This window comes from Benincasa hispida, chromosome 2 (assembly GCF_027475165.1).
Source record: "Benincasa hispida cultivar pf3 chromosome 2, pf3_genome.v1.1, whole genome shotgun sequence".
Taxonomy (NCBI): domain Eukaryota; kingdom Viridiplantae; phylum Streptophyta; class Magnoliopsida; order Cucurbitales; family Cucurbitaceae; genus Benincasa; species Benincasa hispida.
The window spans coordinates 41,244,848-41,264,573 of NC_143479.1; the positions used below are offsets into that span (position 1 = coordinate 41,244,848).

The 19,726-nt window shown below is 34.6% G+C and overlaps 1 protein-coding gene across 1 annotated transcript; it reads left to right on the plus strand.

Annotated features, from left to right (window-relative positions):
- Nucleotides 1-1,312: 1,312 nt before the first annotated feature.
- Nucleotides 1,313-16,331, plus strand: LOC120069841 (1-phosphatidylinositol-3-phosphate 5-kinase FAB1B-like). The gene is made up of 14 exons (XM_039021658.2): nucleotides 1,313-1,715; nucleotides 1,986-2,063; nucleotides 3,638-4,337; nucleotides 5,283-5,978; nucleotides 6,440-6,593; nucleotides 6,767-7,114; nucleotides 8,166-9,038; nucleotides 9,261-9,592; nucleotides 10,628-10,751; nucleotides 10,841-11,005; nucleotides 11,470-12,969; nucleotides 13,289-13,555; nucleotides 14,611-14,936; nucleotides 15,460-16,331. The coding sequence occupies exons 3-14, from the start codon at nucleotides 3,754-3,756 to the stop codon at nucleotides 15,485-15,487; spliced, it is 5,397 nt and encodes a 1,798-aa protein (XP_038877586.2). The 5' UTR covers nucleotides 1,313-1,715; nucleotides 1,986-2,063; nucleotides 3,638-3,753; the 3' UTR covers nucleotides 15,488-16,331.
- The last annotated feature ends 3,395 nt before the right edge of the window (nucleotides 16,332-19,726 follow it).

A 19,726-nucleotide genomic window follows, 5' to 3' on the forward strand; every position in this document is an offset into this window, starting at 1 on the left:
ATAAATCTATTGTGTCGCGTCTAATGCTAGGGATGAGTGTTTCCACGTTGGCTTTTGCTTTGTTGTAGTGTAGCGCTTGAACGTAGCAGTGCCCAGTGCTACGCTCAAGCATGCACGCTTCTTTCCATGTTCGTAGTGTAGCTACGTTCCAAGATAGTGTCCTCGCCTATGCAGCATTCTGCGTTCGAGCGTAATGCTATGCTTGGCAGAGCATCACAATGCTCTCGCCAGGGGCATTATGATAATTTGTCTCTTTTGAAGTCCGAATGCTCAATTACTCCTAATTGTTCCAAATTAACCTCGAATGGTCCGTAACGATCGATTTTACCTCCCAAGTGCCCTAAACCTGTAAGAACATTAAATAAACACATTAAACACAGTAATGATCTTAAATTAAGCGGGATGAGATAGCACATTTTTCGATGCTGTCAAGGAGCGCTTGCTTGGCTTTGAAGACTTTATCGACGCAGACAAGAAAAGACTAGAGAAGCACGGGAATTTTCATAGATAAATTTACCTTAGAGAGATTCATTTGGTAACTATTTCGTTTTTTGTTTTTGATTTTCGAAAATTAAACCTATAAACACTTCTTCCACCTCTAAATATCTTGCTTCGATATCTACTTTTTACCAATATTTTTAAAAGCCAAGTCAAAATTTGAAAACATAAAAAAAGTAGTTTTTAAAAACTTTTTTCTGTTTTTGAAAGGCTAAGAAGACAACTCTTCTACTTAAGATTGATACAAACTACGGTAAGAAAATGAAAGGTAGTAGACTTATTTTGTTTTTTTTTTTAAAAAAAACAAAATAGTTACCAAACGGAGTTAAAATGATTACCAAGCACACCCTAAATTTTTAGTTTTTAAAATTTGACATTCATTTTAAAAACACTCATAAAATTTAGAAAACAAAACATAAAAATCAATACATGACAACGGTGTCAGACTTAGTTTTTTTTTTAAAAAAAAAAAATCAAATAATTACCAAATGGTGTTTAGTTTTCAAAATTTAACTTGATTTTAAAAACACTTTTAGATTTAAAAAAAGTACATAGAAATCAATAAAAGAACGTGGTGTTTATAGACACATAAACTTAAGTTTGAAAAATATAAAACTAGAACTAGATGATTACGAAAATTATATGATTAATTAATTTCCTACGAAGGCATGTGGATTATAGTGAAATGATATTATTATTGAGAAGAGAAAATGGCAACAAAATAGCAACAAACATTCCTTGAACGCGAAATGGCAACAAACAACCCACGAAAAAAAAAAATAATAATTCTCTCTCTCTCTCTCTCTTTCTCTCTGTCTAGTCTCCCACCCCAAATGCCCCAATTCCCAAATAAGGCAATGCGAGAGAAGAAAAAGTACACAACCGATTGGAGAGAGAAACTAGAGAGAGAATTTTGAGTCGCCATTACCAGATTTCCAGAACGTGATCGAACAATCAACAACAACAACAACAACAACAACAGAGTTCAACTGAGAAAAGCCGCCCGTCCAGCAACAATCAACAACAACCAACCGCTTCTATTTCTCTTCCATTTCACTTCTTTTATCCAAATCCTTACCTCTACACCTTCTCTCCAGGAATTCAGAACCAGCCGCGGCAAATTGTCCTCCAAATTCCTCTTTCATGAATTCCTAGATCCGTTGCATTCATTTCTATCATCATCGCTTTTCATTCTTCGTCCAGATTCTTCCATTAAGGTTTGAGTGCATCGCGTTTATGTTTTCTATTTTCGTTTGATCCGTCTTCAAGTATTAATGCGATGCGATTCCGTTCATCGTCTTCTGCTTTTACCTGCTCTGTTTTTGCGTGATTTACCGATCGCATCTCCATTTCTCTGATTGTTGTTGTTATTCGGAATATGACGTCGTTCAACACGATCATTCCATAATTTATCCACATTTTTCTGTAACTGCATGCTGGTATTTAATTTGAGTATTAATTGCGTCTTCCTTTCGTTTTCATATCAGATTTGGGCGGAATGAATGTTTCGTTGCGTCAAGTTCGCTGGATTCACTCCCCTGGAAAACACGAGCGTGTGTGAATTGGTAATTTCATTAAATTTTTACATTTTTATTCTTTGATTCTTTATTTTATTTGTTTTAAAAAGGTTCATTGATTGAAAATGTCTAAACCTATTCTTAAGTTCGGGTAGTGGAAATGGTATTTTGAATTATGGCAAATGCCCGTTAGAGTTTAATTTTATTTATTTAATTACTTAATTAGTTTAACAACTATATGCTGAAGTTAACAAGGATAGGAGATATGGCATACTTGAATAGTACACAGATTTTAAAGAGAAAGTGATAAAAGGCTAAGAGAGAAGTTAGAAAAGAAGAGATATAATGCTAAATTAAATTAGAGGAAAGGATGAGTTTGCAAATTTTTAGAGATAGTTAGAGAGAGAAAAATAAATTCAGAGCATTTTAAAAAATTTAAAATAGAGAGCTATGTTATAGAGTTCTATTACATAGGTATACAAGCAATTATGTTATAAGGAGAAAAAAAGGAGAGAACAAGCTTTAAGGTTGGTAGTACGACACAAACTTTTATGTCTACATCTTGGCTTTAGAGACTTCACCTAAAAGAGATCTTTTAGGAAAATATTTTAAAAGAGCGGGAATTTAGAGGAAGTGATGTCATTGACATAAATTTTGAAGGGAATAATAGTTTTTTAATTTTACTATTTTATATTTGTGTGATAGTAATTATCCATTTATATTTAATATTCATGTATGGGTAAATATAGCAACCAAGTTTAAAGTATTAGAAAATATAACATAATACAAAATAATTTACTGATATAATAAATAAATTTATTGATATAACAAAATTTAGATCAAACGCTCGAAATCTATTAATAATAGAGTATATCGCTGATAGACTAATAGACTCTATAAGTGATAGATTTTGTTATACCTACCGTTCTTTAAAAATATTGTTGTACATTTAATTATCAACGATAGTTTTTGTAGTTGATAGATTTTTTTTTTTGGTTTAACAACATGGGACATTAATTAAAATTTTTTAACGATAGTAAATATTATAATATCTTATTTAATTAATCTATGCTCAAATTAGAAAAAAAACATAGGTTCATGTTTGATATTTGCTTTAAATCATTTTCAAGATAGCAACATAAATATGATTCAAATAACATGAATTTGTATTATCAATTTCGAAGTTTGAGGTTCGATTCTCCCCTTGCATGAAAAAAAAGTTTTCAAAATTAAAGATGGAGTTTGTGTTTTTCTAACATTGTTTCTTGTGTTCAACTATGAATGGTGAAAATTTAAAGAAAAAAAATACTTTAAGTATACTTCAAGAAACACTTATCTTTGTGCATCCCACTAAATTATCCAATAATTATTTGTCACATGTCAAATTCTTTTGATACATAGAGATGTGAATGCATCTTGAGATGCACCTATGTATTGCTCACATTTAAATATACAGAGAGTTTCATATAGATGTCTAATACCTAATCAAGTAGATGTATTATACTTAATTTTTTAGTGAATATGTAGTTATTTTTATTTTGTGTGGGATGAGAGTAAAATATACCATAGATGCACCCACTGAGTGCTGTTTCATCGTTAATAATCTAGTTTCTGATGTGCAGAATTTAGTAACTCGTGATTTAATATTAGATCGAAAAAGTAATGAGGTGGCGGATGAGCAGATTGGGATGAGCGGAGTGGGCGCCGGTGGATTTCACATCTTCATCCACGTCTTCAAATGGGCCATCCTGAAAACAAAATATCCGAACTGGTGGGCTTGGTGAAGTCATGGATGCCATGGAGGTCCGACCCGGAAAACGTCTCGAGGGACTTTTGGATGCCCGACAAGAGCTGCAGAGTCTGTTATGAGTGCGACTCTCAGTTCACGTTTATCAACCGGCGGCATCATTGCCGTCGCTGTGGACGAGTTTTCTGTTCCAAGTGTACTTCAAACTTCATTCCTGCTCCATCCACCGATCCAAGCAATGCTCGTGAGGAGTCTGAGAAGATCAGAGTCTGTAATTATTGCTTCAAACAGTGGGGGAAGGAACCATCTGACCTGCAAGATGGGGACAAAGCTACCAGCTCCGCTATTAGTCGATCATCTTCATCTACAAGCATGGGCAGCACCAAGTCCGGCTACACCTGTCATAGTGCAATCAGCAATTCTGCTTCAACGCCTTGCTCAAATGGTCATCAATATTATGACCCCTATTGTCCTGGTGCCATCACAGATGAGCAAGACAATTTAAGAACTGGGAAGACCATAAATCGCACTACATCTCTGATGACTTCATCATCTAGTTTTTATGGCTATTACAGGTATTCATTTTTCGGAATGTTGTTCTAATATTTGAGGCTTAATTCTCATTTTGGTCCTAAACTATCTCGAAATGTTACTAACTTTTGAAATGTCTTAAATTGCTAGTTTAGTCATTGAATTAAAGTTGCTTATTGATCTGACTAATAGATATTTGAACTTTTAATTTTGTCTCTAATTAGTCCTCGGGAGCTGCAGAGTCTAGTTTGGGCCTTGGAGCAGGCGTGGGTCCCCTGGGAGCAAAGCTTTGACCCCGGATTATTAAAAAAAGAATCTAAATGTTCATGTTCCAAAATGGAACAACCTTAAAAGTTCAGGAACCAATGAGACTTAAATTGTGATCAAATTTACTACTACTACTACCCATCATTTTAAGTTCTTGTATTGAGTGGTAACTTAACATGTTATCTGAGTAGAAAATCTTGTGCTTGAATTTCTTAAATTTAATTTTCTCCCTATTTTGTACCGATAACTACTTGTAGGACTTTGTGAAAAATTTCAAGCTCACAAGGTGAAGGGAGTGTTGTACTAAAATTGTGTAGGGAGTGTTAAAGTGTTGATATAATATTAAATTTTCTAATAACCGATGATTTAATTTTTATCACCTGCTAGATCTCCCACTTAATTTGTGATAGAGACGATGCTATTGGTTCCCAATTATTTGATTCTCTTAAAGCTCTACTTGTTCCCTGTAGTCACATTCTTATGCAATATGCTTTAGTTGATGCATGCCTTTAATTGTGAATAGAGACCATTATATGGATTTCTCTATCATTTTATTGATCTATAGGTTATTGTAAGTGACAGAGTGACCTTGTTGCCATGATCCTCTAAGATTCAGCCCTTTGTCTCTCTCATTCATTGTATCATTTTATTCTCTGATGTTTACATTCAGATCATTGCTTTTATATTTTAGTTATTTAATTACTGTTGGAATTTCCTGTTAGGAGTGATGATGAGGATGATGATTATTATTATGGAATGTATCGGTCAGACTCTGAATCCAGGCATATCTCCCAGTCTGATGATTATTATTGTGCTGTAAACACTGACGAAGGTTTAAATCTTGAGAGGGAGAACACAAGCACAAAGGGTTCACCTGTGAATTTTGACACTCAGTGTCCAAGGGGTAATGAGGAATCTAGTGAAGACTCTGATGAAAATGATAAAGGCTCTGAATGTGATTTTCCTACTTATGTGATGCAAAATAAAGATAATGAACCAATGGATTTTCAGAACAATGGGATTCTCTGGCTTCCTCCAGAGCCAGAAGATGAGGAGGATGAAAAAGTTCTTTTGTTTGAGGATGATGATGATGCCTGTGCTCCAGGTGAATGGGGATATCTACATTCTTCCTTAAGTAGTGGAGAATGCCACATGAAGGGAAAATCAAGTGAGGATTACAAGAAAACTGCAAAAAATGTGGTAGAAGGGCATTTTAGAGCTCTCGTTAGTCAACTTTTGGAGGCTGAGAATCTTCCTGTAGGTGATGAACCTAATGAAGATGGTTGGTTAGATATAATAACATATTTGTCCTGGGAAGCAGCTGCAGTTCTGAAGCCAGATACGAGCAAGAGTGGAGGCATGGATCCTGGTGGTTATGTTAAGGTTAAATGCGTTGCTGGTGGAAAGCGTAGTGAGAGGTAAGTTGACTCCATGTGCCAATAAAGGCCCATATAAGCTATATTTTATTACTATATGGAAAGTGTGTTTCTTGTTCAAAAGAGATTGTGATCATAGTTGAATCACGTTACTTTATGTACGTGATGACTGTATTGTTAGAAAAGGGAAATTAACATGATCTATGGCGTTTGTTGTAATTTTGTTTCAATTGTGTTGTGCTAGACAAACTCATATGCTTTTAAAGTTTCTACATACATTTAAAGAGAATGTAATATGAGATTTTAGAGAATCAGTATTTTGAAATGTTATCTCAAGATCCAACCTAAGTGTTGCAGAATTTCCAATACATTTTGTTTTACCATGTTGTGAGAATATGACTCCATGTTCAGTGGATATATATATTTTTTCTCCTGTTGGACTTATGGTTATTGTGTTAATGCAAGGGCTTTTTTGGTTTGATATGGCTACGATCCTTTTGCAGTATCATTGTTAAAGGCATCATCTGCAAGAAGAATGTAGCACACCGGCGGATGACGAGAGGAATATCTAAACCGCGCTTTTTTGTCCTTGGGGGAGCTTTGGAGTATCAACGTGTTACCAATCACTTGTCAAGTTTTGATACTTTGTTGCAGCAGGTTTCAAACTGTTTACCCTTATCCTTTTCATTAGGTTTGTATAGATGTTTTTTTCTGTAGATTTCTTGTACTTCAACTCCTGTGTCTTGTTGATGTACTTGCAATCAATAATTATGAAGTTATGACATTTGGTATACTTCTTTTCTTCATGTGTTGCTTATATGTACATACAGGAACTTGACCATTTGAAGATGGCTGTTGCTAAGATTGATGCTCATCATCCTAATGTTCTTTTGGTAGAGAAATCGGTCTCTCGCCATGCTCAGGAGTACCTTCTTTCAAAAAACATCACTCTTGTTCTAAATATTAAACGATCACTTTTAGAGCGTATTGCTAGCTGCACTGGGGCAAATATAATTCCTACGGTAGATCATGTTGCATCGCTGAAACTTGGTTATTGTGATGCATTTCGTGTGGAGACATTTGTTGAAGAGCATGATAATGGTGATGGCCAAGGTGGCAAGAAATCAACGAAGACCCTGATGTTCTTTGAGGGATGTCCAAAGCCTCTATGTTGTACTGTAAGTCTGCTATCAACGAGGAGAAAAATATTATTTTAAATAAGAACAAACGCAATAAGCAGTCATGCTCGTAGATATTTATTTCTTATGAGAACATTTGTTATATAAAAGAACTCTAGTCCAAAAGAATAAGACCATTATAAAAAGGCGAGAGACCGATGCCTACAAGGAGGTGTTGAACTTAGCCACCTCCCAATCTTCTTCTTCCGGTCTTGCAATCTCTCTAAAAATTATACTTCTCTCAATCCAAATCCCCTACGAAATAGCAAAGAAATTAACATGCTCCAGAACTTTGCCTTTCTCCCTGAGGGGTTGATTTAAAACTTTTTCTTTATCTAGATAGTTGAGAGTTTTTTCATTTTGCATGGCCATGTGACTAAGTCGTGTCTTAAAAGACGGGATTTAAATGCTTTTTGACCGACACTTATCTGAAACTATCTTGTGGTAATTTTAAATCCTGCAGTATACAGATCCATTATAGTAGATCATCAGTTTTAACTTTCGAGTGGAAAGGCCAGTACGTTAGTGTGTGTTGTCTTTAACGTGGGACACAATTCTATAGATTAAGGCTGTATTTAGAAATTGTGCTTGTTTCTTCCCACTTTCTTTACTGTAGTTTTGCTCTCTTAAAGCAACAGTTGGATTCTTGGCTGACTCTGAAAATAAAAATAAATTTTTAAGAACTCTCAAGTTTTCAAAATTTGGCTTCTATTTTAAAAACATTGGTAGGAAGTAGGTAATAAAACAAATAAACTTATTAGTGAAAGTAGTATTTACAACCTTAATTTTCAAAAACCAAATGGTTGGTTAATGGATTGTAAGTAATTTTTGTTTGTAGTAACTAATTAGTGTATGAGATACTGTGATATTGATTGTTAGTCTTCAGTTAGTAGATCATTATATGGTGTATGAAATTGGCATGACACTATATCAAATTTACAGTAGACTTTTTCTATAAAACTAGTCAGTGCTTTCCTCTGCAATGTTACCTGAACAGATTTATTTAGATATAACTATCAGAAATAATGTGGACAAATTGTTGTGCCTTCAGATTTTGCTCAGAGGTGCCAGTGGGGAGGAGCTCAAAAAAGTTAAGCACGTTGTTCAATATGCAACTTTTGCTGCCTATCACCTGGCTCTAGAAACATGCTTTCTGGCTGATGAAGGTGCTTCAGTTCCAGAGCTCCCATTGAAGTCCCCAATAACAGTTGCTCTTCCTCATAATCCATCAAATATAGATAGGTCTATCTCCGCAATACCTGGCTTTACTTGCCCATCACCAGTAAAGTCTCCAGAGCCTGAACCCATCATGGAAATTGGGCAATCTGGAAAAGATGCTATTCTGTCTAGAGACTCGTCTATAATTAGTCATAATGTTGTCAATTTGAACTCTTTAGAGCCTACCTTAAGGTTATTAAAGTCCAATGCTACCTCCAGTTCCATGTCCCTTTTGAAGCAGGATGTTTCTACTGCCGACTGTAATTATATGCTTTCCTCCAAATTTTCTTCTGAAGAGAGGAGAAATCTGGACAGAAAAGAATATTCAATGGGCATGATGACTATCAAGGAAGACGCAGGGGATGATGATGATACAGTTCGTAGTTCTGGTAAAGGTGAGCCTTTGAGTCGATTTGCTAACTCTATTCAAATAAGCAGGAATTTGTTGGATGCAAATGCCCAAAGTTCTAATGATTCAACATCTCAAGGACCTGAAAGCTCCAATGCTAATCTAGTGTCCACCAAATCTTCAAGGGAAGATTTCCCCTTGTCACCTTCTGACCAACAAAACATTTTGGTGTCTTTGTCAACACGTTGTGTGTGGAAGGGAACTATTTGTGATCGTGCTCACCTGTTACGAATTAAATACTATGGGAGTTTTGACAAGCCTCTGGGCCGGTTTTTACGAGATAATTTGTTTGATCAGGTAATATGGTCTTCTAGTGATTATTAACTCTTGGAAAGCTCTAATTTGATAATATTCCCCGAGACTTCCTCTGGGAGAGGATTTATTTACCTCTTGGCCTTTAAGTTCTCTTACCCTTTTAGGAATATACTTATGTTTCTTACATATATGAATGATCAGGTGATAGAGGAATTGTTTTTTCCTTAACTGAAAGCATTATCTTTATTATCTTTCCACTTGCAGAATTATCGATGCCATTCATGTGGTATGCCATCTGAGGCACATGTTCATTGTTATACGCATCCACAAGGTAGCCTTACAATATCTGCTAAGAAGCTCCCTGACTTTTTCTTACCGGGGGAACCTGAAGGTAAAATTTGGATGTGGCATCGGTGTCTGAAGTGCCCTCGGACCAATGGTTTCCCACCAGCCACCAGGAGAGTTATTATGTCTGATGCTGCCTGGGGTTTATCTTTTGGTAAATTTTTGGAGTTAAGTTTTTCAAATAATGCAGCTGCCAGCCGTGTTGCAGGCTGTGGCCATTTCCTTCATAGAGATTGTCTCCGGTTCTATGGGTAGGGTTTTTTTTCTTTTTTTTTTTCCCCACATAACTTTACTTCACCAGCAATGAAGTTTGATTGTCACTGCCTGATCAGTTCTGAGCTTGACTGGAAATGAACTAGTTTACTTTGCATCTGATTTTTACTTTCCTAAACGTTGCCTATGTTTGTCTATGTGTACAATTCCATATCGAAATGACAATGATACGAGGTGCACAACTTTGAAAGGTGGAGGCTTTGGATGGTTGGACTAAACTTGTTAGTTGTTATTGCATCCCGATCAACCCAGAACTAATGAGATTGTATGTTCTTATTTGTTTTAATTATTAATTTTTATTTGAGACTAGATATCTCTATTTATAAATTGAAAATGTTATACTAACATAGTTGATGAGGCAATTCTTTAAATAATAATTTTAGATAGTTTGTTTCTTTCTTAAATAATAATTTTGTTTAAGAGCATTCATCTCTTCCATAACCGCGAATGGTCACATTATGCGACTTGGTTTTCAGTTACTGAAGTTTTCCCATTTTCTTTTGCGTCTGATTTTGATAAATTGGATTCCTTTTGCAATCTTGAATAGTTATTGTGGCTTTGGGATGGACGCTTCCCATTTGTATTCATCTGTTGATTGGAATGGAAGTTCTTATTAATTTCTTGGTAAAGGAAAAGACATAATACTTATATTTATCTCACATCTTTCTGACTGTTCTTCAAGGTAGAAAATATTGACCACCTTTCTGATTGTTCCTTTTATTTGATAATTTGGACGACTTATTACTATTCTTCTGTGGTTAGGATCCTTATCATTCTGCAACCTGGTCCTCAATTACCAGAGTTCTACGTTATCTTTTGTGTTTAATTTAGACAAATTGGATTTCTTTGTGATCTTGAATAGTTATTTTGGCTTTGGGTTGGACACTAACCATTTGTATTCTTCCATTGATTGATGTGGTTGTTCTTATTTATTTTCTGTTAAAGGAAAAGGCAAAATGCTTGAGATTCCAGTTGAATACATCCTTATGTGTATCTATCATTCACATCTGCAGGTTTGGAAGAACAGTGGCTTGTTTCTACTATGCAGCCATCAATGTTCAGTCTGTTCATATCCCACCATCCATGATTGAATTTCACCATAATAATCTGGAGTGGATTAATAAGGAAGCAAATGAGGTGCAACAACCTTGAATTCAACGTCAATTGAAGGCTTAAAGCCACTGATTCTAAATTTTGGAAGACTAATAAGTGGTCTCTTCTATTAGGTACATAACAGGGCTAAGACTCTATTTGCTGAAGTATGTAAAGCTCTTCCACTGATTCCAAAGAATGAATCTGGCACTGAGCAAGAAGATTTTGGGGTAAATGAATTGAACAATTATATTCAAGAACTAGAGCAAATCGTTAATATGGAGAAAGAAAATTTTGAGGTAGGTTCTTGGATTGTGGTTTTATTTTCAATCATATCATAGTTTTGAAACTGACGATAATCCAATATGCTCATTTTGTGAGGGTATATCATTTTATGACATATGTGGAAACTTTATATTCATTCACGTGCATTTGGTGACATGATGTCCTTGGGGAAGAAATGCATGTATGAAATTGATTCCCTAATGGCCTAATCCTATCTGCTGAATTTTGAACATCTTATTTGAAATATAGAATTAAACAGTTTTATGTGGCATCATTTTTAACGTTGACCTTACGTGACAAAAGATGGTCATTGTCATAATTTTATAGGTAAACAAACAGTTTTGCTATAATGTAATATGGATTATTATAGGCCAATGATATTTCTAGGTTGTCATTTTCACTGCATTCTAGAGCTTTCTTTGTGGGGAAGGGAGCTTTATGCTTTGCTTCTTTGATTTACATCATCCAGTTGTTATAGGTGCATTTTAACGAAGTACTATCTGGAGAGACAACAGTTGGCCAATCTGCAGTTGATATTTTTCAGATCAATAAACTGCATATGCACGTTCTCTTTCTTTCATATATTTGGGTTCAACGCTTAAATTACGTAGGCACTTTGAGAAAGAAGCATTCCTCAGATAGTTCAAGCAATGACATCCCAGCAATTGAGGACAAGGAACTTGATTCATTGGAAGAGTTGGTGGAATTTACTCTGGCATCTGGACGAGATGAATTCTTTGGTGGTTTTGATAATGATTCTCTACCTGCAGAATCAAAGCGTGAGGTTGATCTTCGTAGAGGAGGCAATTCAGGAAAAATTAGCCGGTCGAATGAAGCTAATCGAGAAAAGAATATTGACCTTGGTGGACAGGAGGATGATCTTTGTTTTTCTCCCGTCAATTTTGAGCCCCTAGATGTTGGAATAGGCATACAAAGGGCAAATTCAGTGGGAGAATATCCAATTATGACCGATTTTTCTGGAACCCTTGATGAAGTTTGGAAAGGTGTAATTCACCCGAATAATGTAATATTTGAGGATAGTTATTCTCGAACTAACTTCGCCATTCTAGAGCCATTGGCAGGACAATCTGATACGGAAAGGTGTACTGCTAATGGAGTAGAGACAACTCACTTCCTTCATGCTGCCTTAGTTTTAACGAGGGATGATTCTGTTGAGACAATTACAAGTTCTACGTCAATACCTTCTTCAGCATATAATACAAAGATTTCATTGTTGAATATTCCAAAGTCTGACATTTCTGACTACGATCCTGCCTTCATTTCATCGTATAGGGAGTTGGAAAAGCAAAGCCATCTTCGGCTTCTTATGCATGTTGGTTCCAGTGATACTGTTCTTCCTGTCTATGATGAGGAGCCTACTAGTATTGTTGCATATTCATTGCTTATGCCAGAGTATATCGCTCAAATGTCTGAGAAAGAGAAAGGAATGGAAGCTTCAGATACTGCACGCTCTTTGCCTATTATTGGTTCTGCTAAAATGAACTTGATTAGAACATTTGATGAAGAAGGTTCAGATGCCTACAAAACTCTTAGATCCAATGAAGAAACCATATTATCCATGCCTAGAACCGAAAGTCGTCAGTTTGAGAATCTGCTTTCATTCACTAAGGATTTGCATACAAGAGTTTGTTTTGTAAATGAGACACCTTTGGGGCCGGTGAAATACACCGTAACATGCTACTTTGCTAAGCGGTTTGAGGCACTAAGAAAAATGTGTTGCCCTACGGAGTTGGATTACATAAGGTCTCTTAGTCGTTGTAAGAGGTGGGGAGCCCAAGGTGGGAAAAGCAATGTTTTCTTTGCAAAAACTTTAGATGAGCGATTTATTATCAAACAGGTGACAAAAATAGAGTTGGAATCGTTCATTCAGTTTGCACGAGCTTATTTTATATATTTGTCTGAAGCAATTCGCACAGGTTGCCCAACTTGCTTGGCGAAGGTTGTGGGGATGTATCAGGTACACTATGTGTTTATTTTCTTTCATTGAAATTGGCAGTGATCCTCTCTTGGAAGTTTTAAAAAGATCTTAAATGACGGGGAGTTGAAAAGCTAAAAATGATACTCTATGACCCTTTTTTTTTTTTTAAAAAAAATCATAATTCATTTGACTAAGAGATAGATATTTATTTAAATTTGTAATCCTACTAACCATTTTACAGTAAAAATGGGTTCACATTTGATTTTGAAATTTTGTGCAGAATTTTTTTTTCTTTGGGAACACACATCTTAAAACTTTGTGCATAATTATATACAAGTTTGTTTTTGTTGTCTTGAAGGTGTCCTCAAAACATTTAAAGGGAGGAAAAGAATGCAAGGTTGACGTTTTAGTTATGGAGAATCTTCTGTTTCGGCATAATGTGACACGACTTTATGATCTAAAAGGATCTTCTCGAGCACGCTACAATTCTGACACGAGCGGAAAAAATAAAGTTCTTTTGGATCAGAATTTGATTGAATCAATGCCAACCTCTCCAATATTTTTGGGCAGCAAGGCAAAGCGGTTGTTAGAAAGAGCTGTTTGGAATGATACATCATTTTTGGCCGTAAGTTTAATTTATCTTAGTGTCATCACACTTAATTTTCAAAGTATTCATTTTTTATTTTTTTTATATATATTAATTTTGACAAGAAACAATCATGTATATTTCATTATAAGATAGAGGAACAACCTAAGGGCAAGGGGTTGAGAAGGAGAGCCTTCCAATTTATCGGTTGAGAAGAAGGAGAGCCTTCCAATTTATCTTCTTAGAAGATAGAGGAACAATCTGCATATTCATTTTAAACATCTTTAGTGTCTCCTTGCTACTAGATATCGTGTACATGAATAAGCATCTCTTTTTCAAGTCTTGTATGATACCTAGTTGAATAGCGTTACTCCTATAGTAGACTTTGTAGAATTCAGTTCAACTTTAGGTAGAATTGTCTGTATTATGGATCTGCATAATAATTACAATTTCATAGGCAGAATACTCGAGGCCATTGTATGAATTTGACACTACAAATTCTTTGTACTTCCATTTTTCCCTTATTTTATCAGTTGGTATCCTGTGACCTGTAGTGACAGCTCCAGCTTACTCTAAACCTTGAAACCCTTTCAAATTTTGAACTAAAAAATTACTGTAGGTGTTTTGGTTCACATCACATTAAGTTGGTATGATGCAGATTAAGAAATCAAGTCTAAAGTTACTTATTTTAGCCTAGGGTATTAGTTTCCTAATTCTATGGCTTACATAAATCTAAGTTCCCGTCAAATAACTATTTGATTTTTTATTTTTAGTTTTTGAAAATTAAGCATATAAACATTACTTTCACCTACGAGTTTTTTCCCTTTTGTTATCTACTTTTGAAAATGATATCAGAATCTAAGCACAATTTTGAATACATACATGCTTCCACAATTTTCCATATTTTATACCGGTTACACAGAGGAGTAAAGGAATATAAATTAGCTTTTGAAGACTCCAGAAAGGCAGAAACCTGGATTTATTAAAATCACGAGCCAAATACTCCCTTATTTATATCCTCCGTTTTGGTGCTAGATGTATTCTTTAGGTGATTATATGCCTGAATAATTTAGTATCTCAAATTGTGGCTGCAGTCGGTTGATGTCATGGATTACTCACTATTGGTTGGCTTGGATGAGGAAAAGCAAGAGCTGGTTGTGGGGATTATTGATTTTATGAGGCAATATACTTGGGATAAGCATCTTGAAACTTGGGTGAAGAACTCAGGTATTCTAGGTGGGCCCAAGAACGCTGCTCCTACGGTTATCTCACCTCATCAATACAAGAAACGTTTCCGAAAAGCTATGACTACATATTTTCTTATGGTTCCAGATCAATGGCCCTCCACAACTGTCAGCCCTAGTGAATCCCATCCCGATCTCTGTGACGAGAACTCCGAACTTGAGAACTCGTGGCACTGGTAAGTTCAAACATTTTGGATATGTTGCACAAATTTTTCTTCATTTTTTTAGTTATTTTTCAGTCTTTGCCGAACTTTTTCGATCAATGATTTGAACTGCTGCTCTGATTCTTTTGAAAGGGCTAAGAGCTTTTCTTAAATATGTTATTTTCCCGATAGGACGCCCAGATATATGTTGGGAGTGCCTTTTGGCATGACTCAAAGCACTTTCGTCATAGCCAAAAGCACTTTTCACTCAAAATTATAGTACTTTTGAAAACAAGTTGAAAGAACCCACTTTAGATGATTTACCGTAATTTACTACATGAACCATAAACATTGGTTATAATGTATTTATGCAATACATAAACTCAAGTATATTTGTCTCTTCATTTATAGTGTAACTGATTAATGGTGAGATTCTTTGTTATTGAAATTCAATTACTAGAAGATGACAGGAATGTCCAAGAATATTAATTTTGTAGGTTTTTTTTTTCTTTTAAAAATTTGTTTTTAATATGTTGTTTGTTTGGTTTGTCTTCAGCAAACACTATAGTGTACACAGTGATTGATGAGAAGGGAAAACAGTGTGCCATTTTGTGTAGTATTACTTGCTTGGGGAAAACAAGTTGCAGTGAACAGAGCCCCAATGAGCCTATACATGGAAAGAACACATGCTGAACAGGGATCATCAATCAATCTTTGACATCGATAGTAACATCAGATGGAACTTTGAGCCCATGCTTCGGCCTCGTCCAAACAACCAGGGGAACTTAGTGCTTCTCCCTTGCCAATCAAGTACTTTATTCCTTTCGGTAAACCCGAGCCTGCCGCTACGGTAGAAGGCAAAAATGGATTTGCTTAGGGGATGAGAAAGGATAGCGCTCTTATTCTAACATGACAAACTTTGTTGTAGAAGCATGAGCCATGGCGTTAACTTGAGGTCCTGCAAAGATTGCTGAGCCCACTGCAATCGCTTGAATTGCCATGACCACGACCACACTAAACTCCAACCGTATCAGAAGGATTGCTCTTGTGAATAGTAGTAAGAAACAAGCACAGTAAGTTACTTTATTCTTGTTTGCCCTTTAGAAAGATATCTTCCAACTCTTGGAGACTAATTGAGAACTTTGGTAGATGACATTTGTCGAGCAGAAAGTTCTCTCCCTCTCAAACAAAAAAAGAACCCAAAAAAAAAAAAAAGACGTTTTGTAGAGGGCAGTAGTGTTGTCGATTATACGGGGAGCATACCTTACAAACAACATATAATGTAAATGACTCAATATAATTCATTCCAACCAAGATGGCAAAAATAAGTTACTAAGATTGTTTCGAGACTTCTGTCATTCTAGGTGTTTTAGGATACAATATGTCATCATTATACACATAGAAATGAAATTTGAAATTTTTATACAAGGTATTTCTTTTGGGTGATCCTTGTGCTTTAATTCTTATATAATGCTCAATTTTTTTTTCCTTTAAGATAATTTGTTATGGTGAAATTTCAACGTTGAATAATTGGAATAAAAGTTGTAAACATAAGTTGATAAAAAAAAAAGTAGCCTAATAAGATAGTTTGTTATTTCTCAGGTAATTTTTTGGTGTTATTCGAAGAGAAATTCTCTTCGGATAAAAAAAGGAGGGAAAAAAAAAAAAAAAAAGAAAGAAAGAAGAAAAAGAAAAATATACTTCATAAATAAAATGTAAAGGTGTAATGATCCGGTTTTTTAAGACCTCTATTTAAGCTAATTACTACATGAATTGACATTTAAAAGTCTAAGAGAGCTTCAAGTTTTTTGTTATATAAAAGAAATAAAAAAATGTTTATAAGAACTTTGTGAATCAAAGCAAAATACTTTTATTTTGGGATATCCAGAAAAGAGTAGAAATAACAAATCAAGCTCTTCAAAGACAACAAAATTCCGAGCTCTGAACTCTAACCAAATTGTTAATACTAGTCAAGAATCACGTCCATATGAACGTAAAGTCATGTGATTTAATTAAAAACTTTAAAATATAGTTATTTCCAGATAAATAAAGTATTATGTAATTTTCTTCTAATTATCATAAATTAATAAAAATAAGGACATCTTGACAAAATTGAATCTGTATGACATTGACATGTTTTTCCAACAAATAAACATTTGATATTAAACTATTTATAATATTGTTGATATAAAAATTTAAAACTAAATTCGTTAAAAAAGTGTTTAGATAAATCAAATTTTGAAAGAGGTGATAAATTTTTTGAAAAGATACCATTACTTAAGTTGATTTTACAATTATGTAAGCGTAGAGCTCAAATGTCTCATTAAGATTGCCATTACACAACCAACATATTTAAGTTGGTATATGCAAGTTGTCTATTTTGTATTCTAATAGTATATCTATGGGATAAAATATGAATGAAAAAAATAAGGAAAATTATCTTAAATGATAAAACTACTGAAAATATTTACAAATAATAACAAACCATCACAGTTTATCTATAATAGACCGCGATAGATTGGTGTGTAAATCAAAGAAGTTTTATGAAATCAACTCTTATTTATAGGTAAGGGTTATAACTTGTTCTAACTAACTAATCTTGACCGGTTATAAATAAGTAACTGGTTAATGACAACAAGACTTAAAAACCCAAGTACAAGTGATACATCATATTCCTCCCCTTTTACAAGAAACTCGTCCTCGAGTTAAAATGGTCAATGCATTAAAAAAATCCTAAAGGATCAGTAAGTGCACCCAGGCATCTCAACTAGATTGACACCCCATAGCACTCTCATCATATCCAAGGCGGAGTTTAAGTAGCTAATTGAAAGTTATTTGGAGCATGATAGTGTTGCAAGTTTGCTACATTGAACACTGGGTTGATGTGTAAGTTTGGCAGTAAGTCTAGACGATAGACATTTGAACCATATACTCAAATGATTTTGAGAGGGCCAAGTTTTCTATTCTTGAGTTTGTTATAGGTACCAGTTGAGAATTGACACTTTCGAAGGTGAACCATCACTAGGTCGCCTTCATGGAATTGTGGAATTATCTATGTAGATCTGCCACTTTTTTGTAAGACGTGTTGGCATGGTCAATGTTAGCTTGGATATCTTGATGAATGTTAATGATCTTCTCTGCCATTTCTTCAACATCACTGTTAGCATCAAAAGAAGAAGGAAGTTGAGCAAGATCTATAGTTAGAGAAGGGAGTTTAGTATAAACAATTTCAACGGGACACTTCCATGTTGATCAATACTTCATGAAATTAAAAGCGAATTCAATTTGTGCAAGTACTAAGTCCCATTGTTTTGGATATGTTCTACTAAGACACCTTATTAAGTTTCCTAAAGATCGATTTGTGACTTCCGTTTGTCCAACAATCTGTGGGTGACTTGTTGCGCTATATTTGAGTGAGTATGGATTTTTCTCACAAAGTTTTTAAAAAATGGCTGAGAAATTTGACATCTATATTGAATACTATTGTTTTTGTAATTCCATGGACACGTACAACTTCTTTGAAAAAAAAAAAAAAGACTAGCAATATAAACAGCATCATGTGATTTCTTACAAGCAAAGAAATATACTATTTTACTAAACCTGTCAACAATAACCATCACGGAATCGGTCCTCTTTTAGTTTTTGGTAGACCAAAGATAAAATCTATAGAAAAATCCTCCCATATAGAAGTTAGAGTTGGTAGGGGAGTATGTAGACCTGCGTTGGTGGAAGTTCCTTTGGTCGTTTGACAAATAAAGAATCTCCTAACAAAATTTTGAACATCTTTTCTGAACTGAGGCCAATAGAATCAAGAAGAAAGTAGTTCAAAAGTTTTGGTAATTCCAAAATGTCTTGCTAGACCTTCATCCAACACTATTGATGTTATTAGAGCAATTGTACCATATTATACCAAAATCACTATCGGATGGATAAAGTTCTGGCATAGGTGAAAATAAGTGACCTCTCTAGCCAACACTATTGACAATTCACCTTTTCTACTGAGGGCATTTACAACTTTGTTGTCTTTTTCAACTTGGTGTCGAATCATGAAATCAATTTATAGAAATGATAACCAGCGAGCATGCATCGTGTTGATTTGTTTTGGGAGTGTAGATACTTTGAAGAAAAAATATTAGTAAGGAGAATAAATTATTTTAAAATCTTTATTTTTACGATCTTGCTTCTTCTTTTCATTTATTACGGTTCTTTTTTCACGAGTATTGTAATTTGAATAGTCTTAGTACTTCAAAAAAATTGATTTCTTTTTTTTCAAGTAAGTAGTGTTCCCATTTCTTGAAAGCTCTAAAAAATGAATAAAATTCCTATTCATAGGTACTCCACTTTTGTTTGGCTGGTGTTAGTTTTTCACTAAAAAATCCAATTGGGTGATTATTTTGTGCGCCTATGCCTACCCGACAAGCGTCTACTGTCACTTGAAAAGGTAAAGAAAAATTATGTAATTTCATAACAAGGCTATCAGTTAATCTATCTTTTATGGTGTTAAAACTAGTTTCTTGTTCGTGTCCCTTTTTTAAGTTATTTTTTTTTTTTAGACAATCAGTAAGAGGGGAAGTTAAAGTACCAAAATTTTGAATAAATTTTATGTAAAAGGAAGCTAGACCTAAGAAGGATTGTAATTGTTTTACATTTATAGGAGTCGGCCAATTGGAAATTACCTCTACCTTCTTTGGTTCTATTTTTACTTCATTGTGACCAATTAAAAACCCTAAAAAAGAAATTTCAGTAACTAGAAAAACATATATTTTTTTGCTTTTGTGTGTTGGTGATTTTTTTATAAGATAAAGACGATAGTATTCAAATGT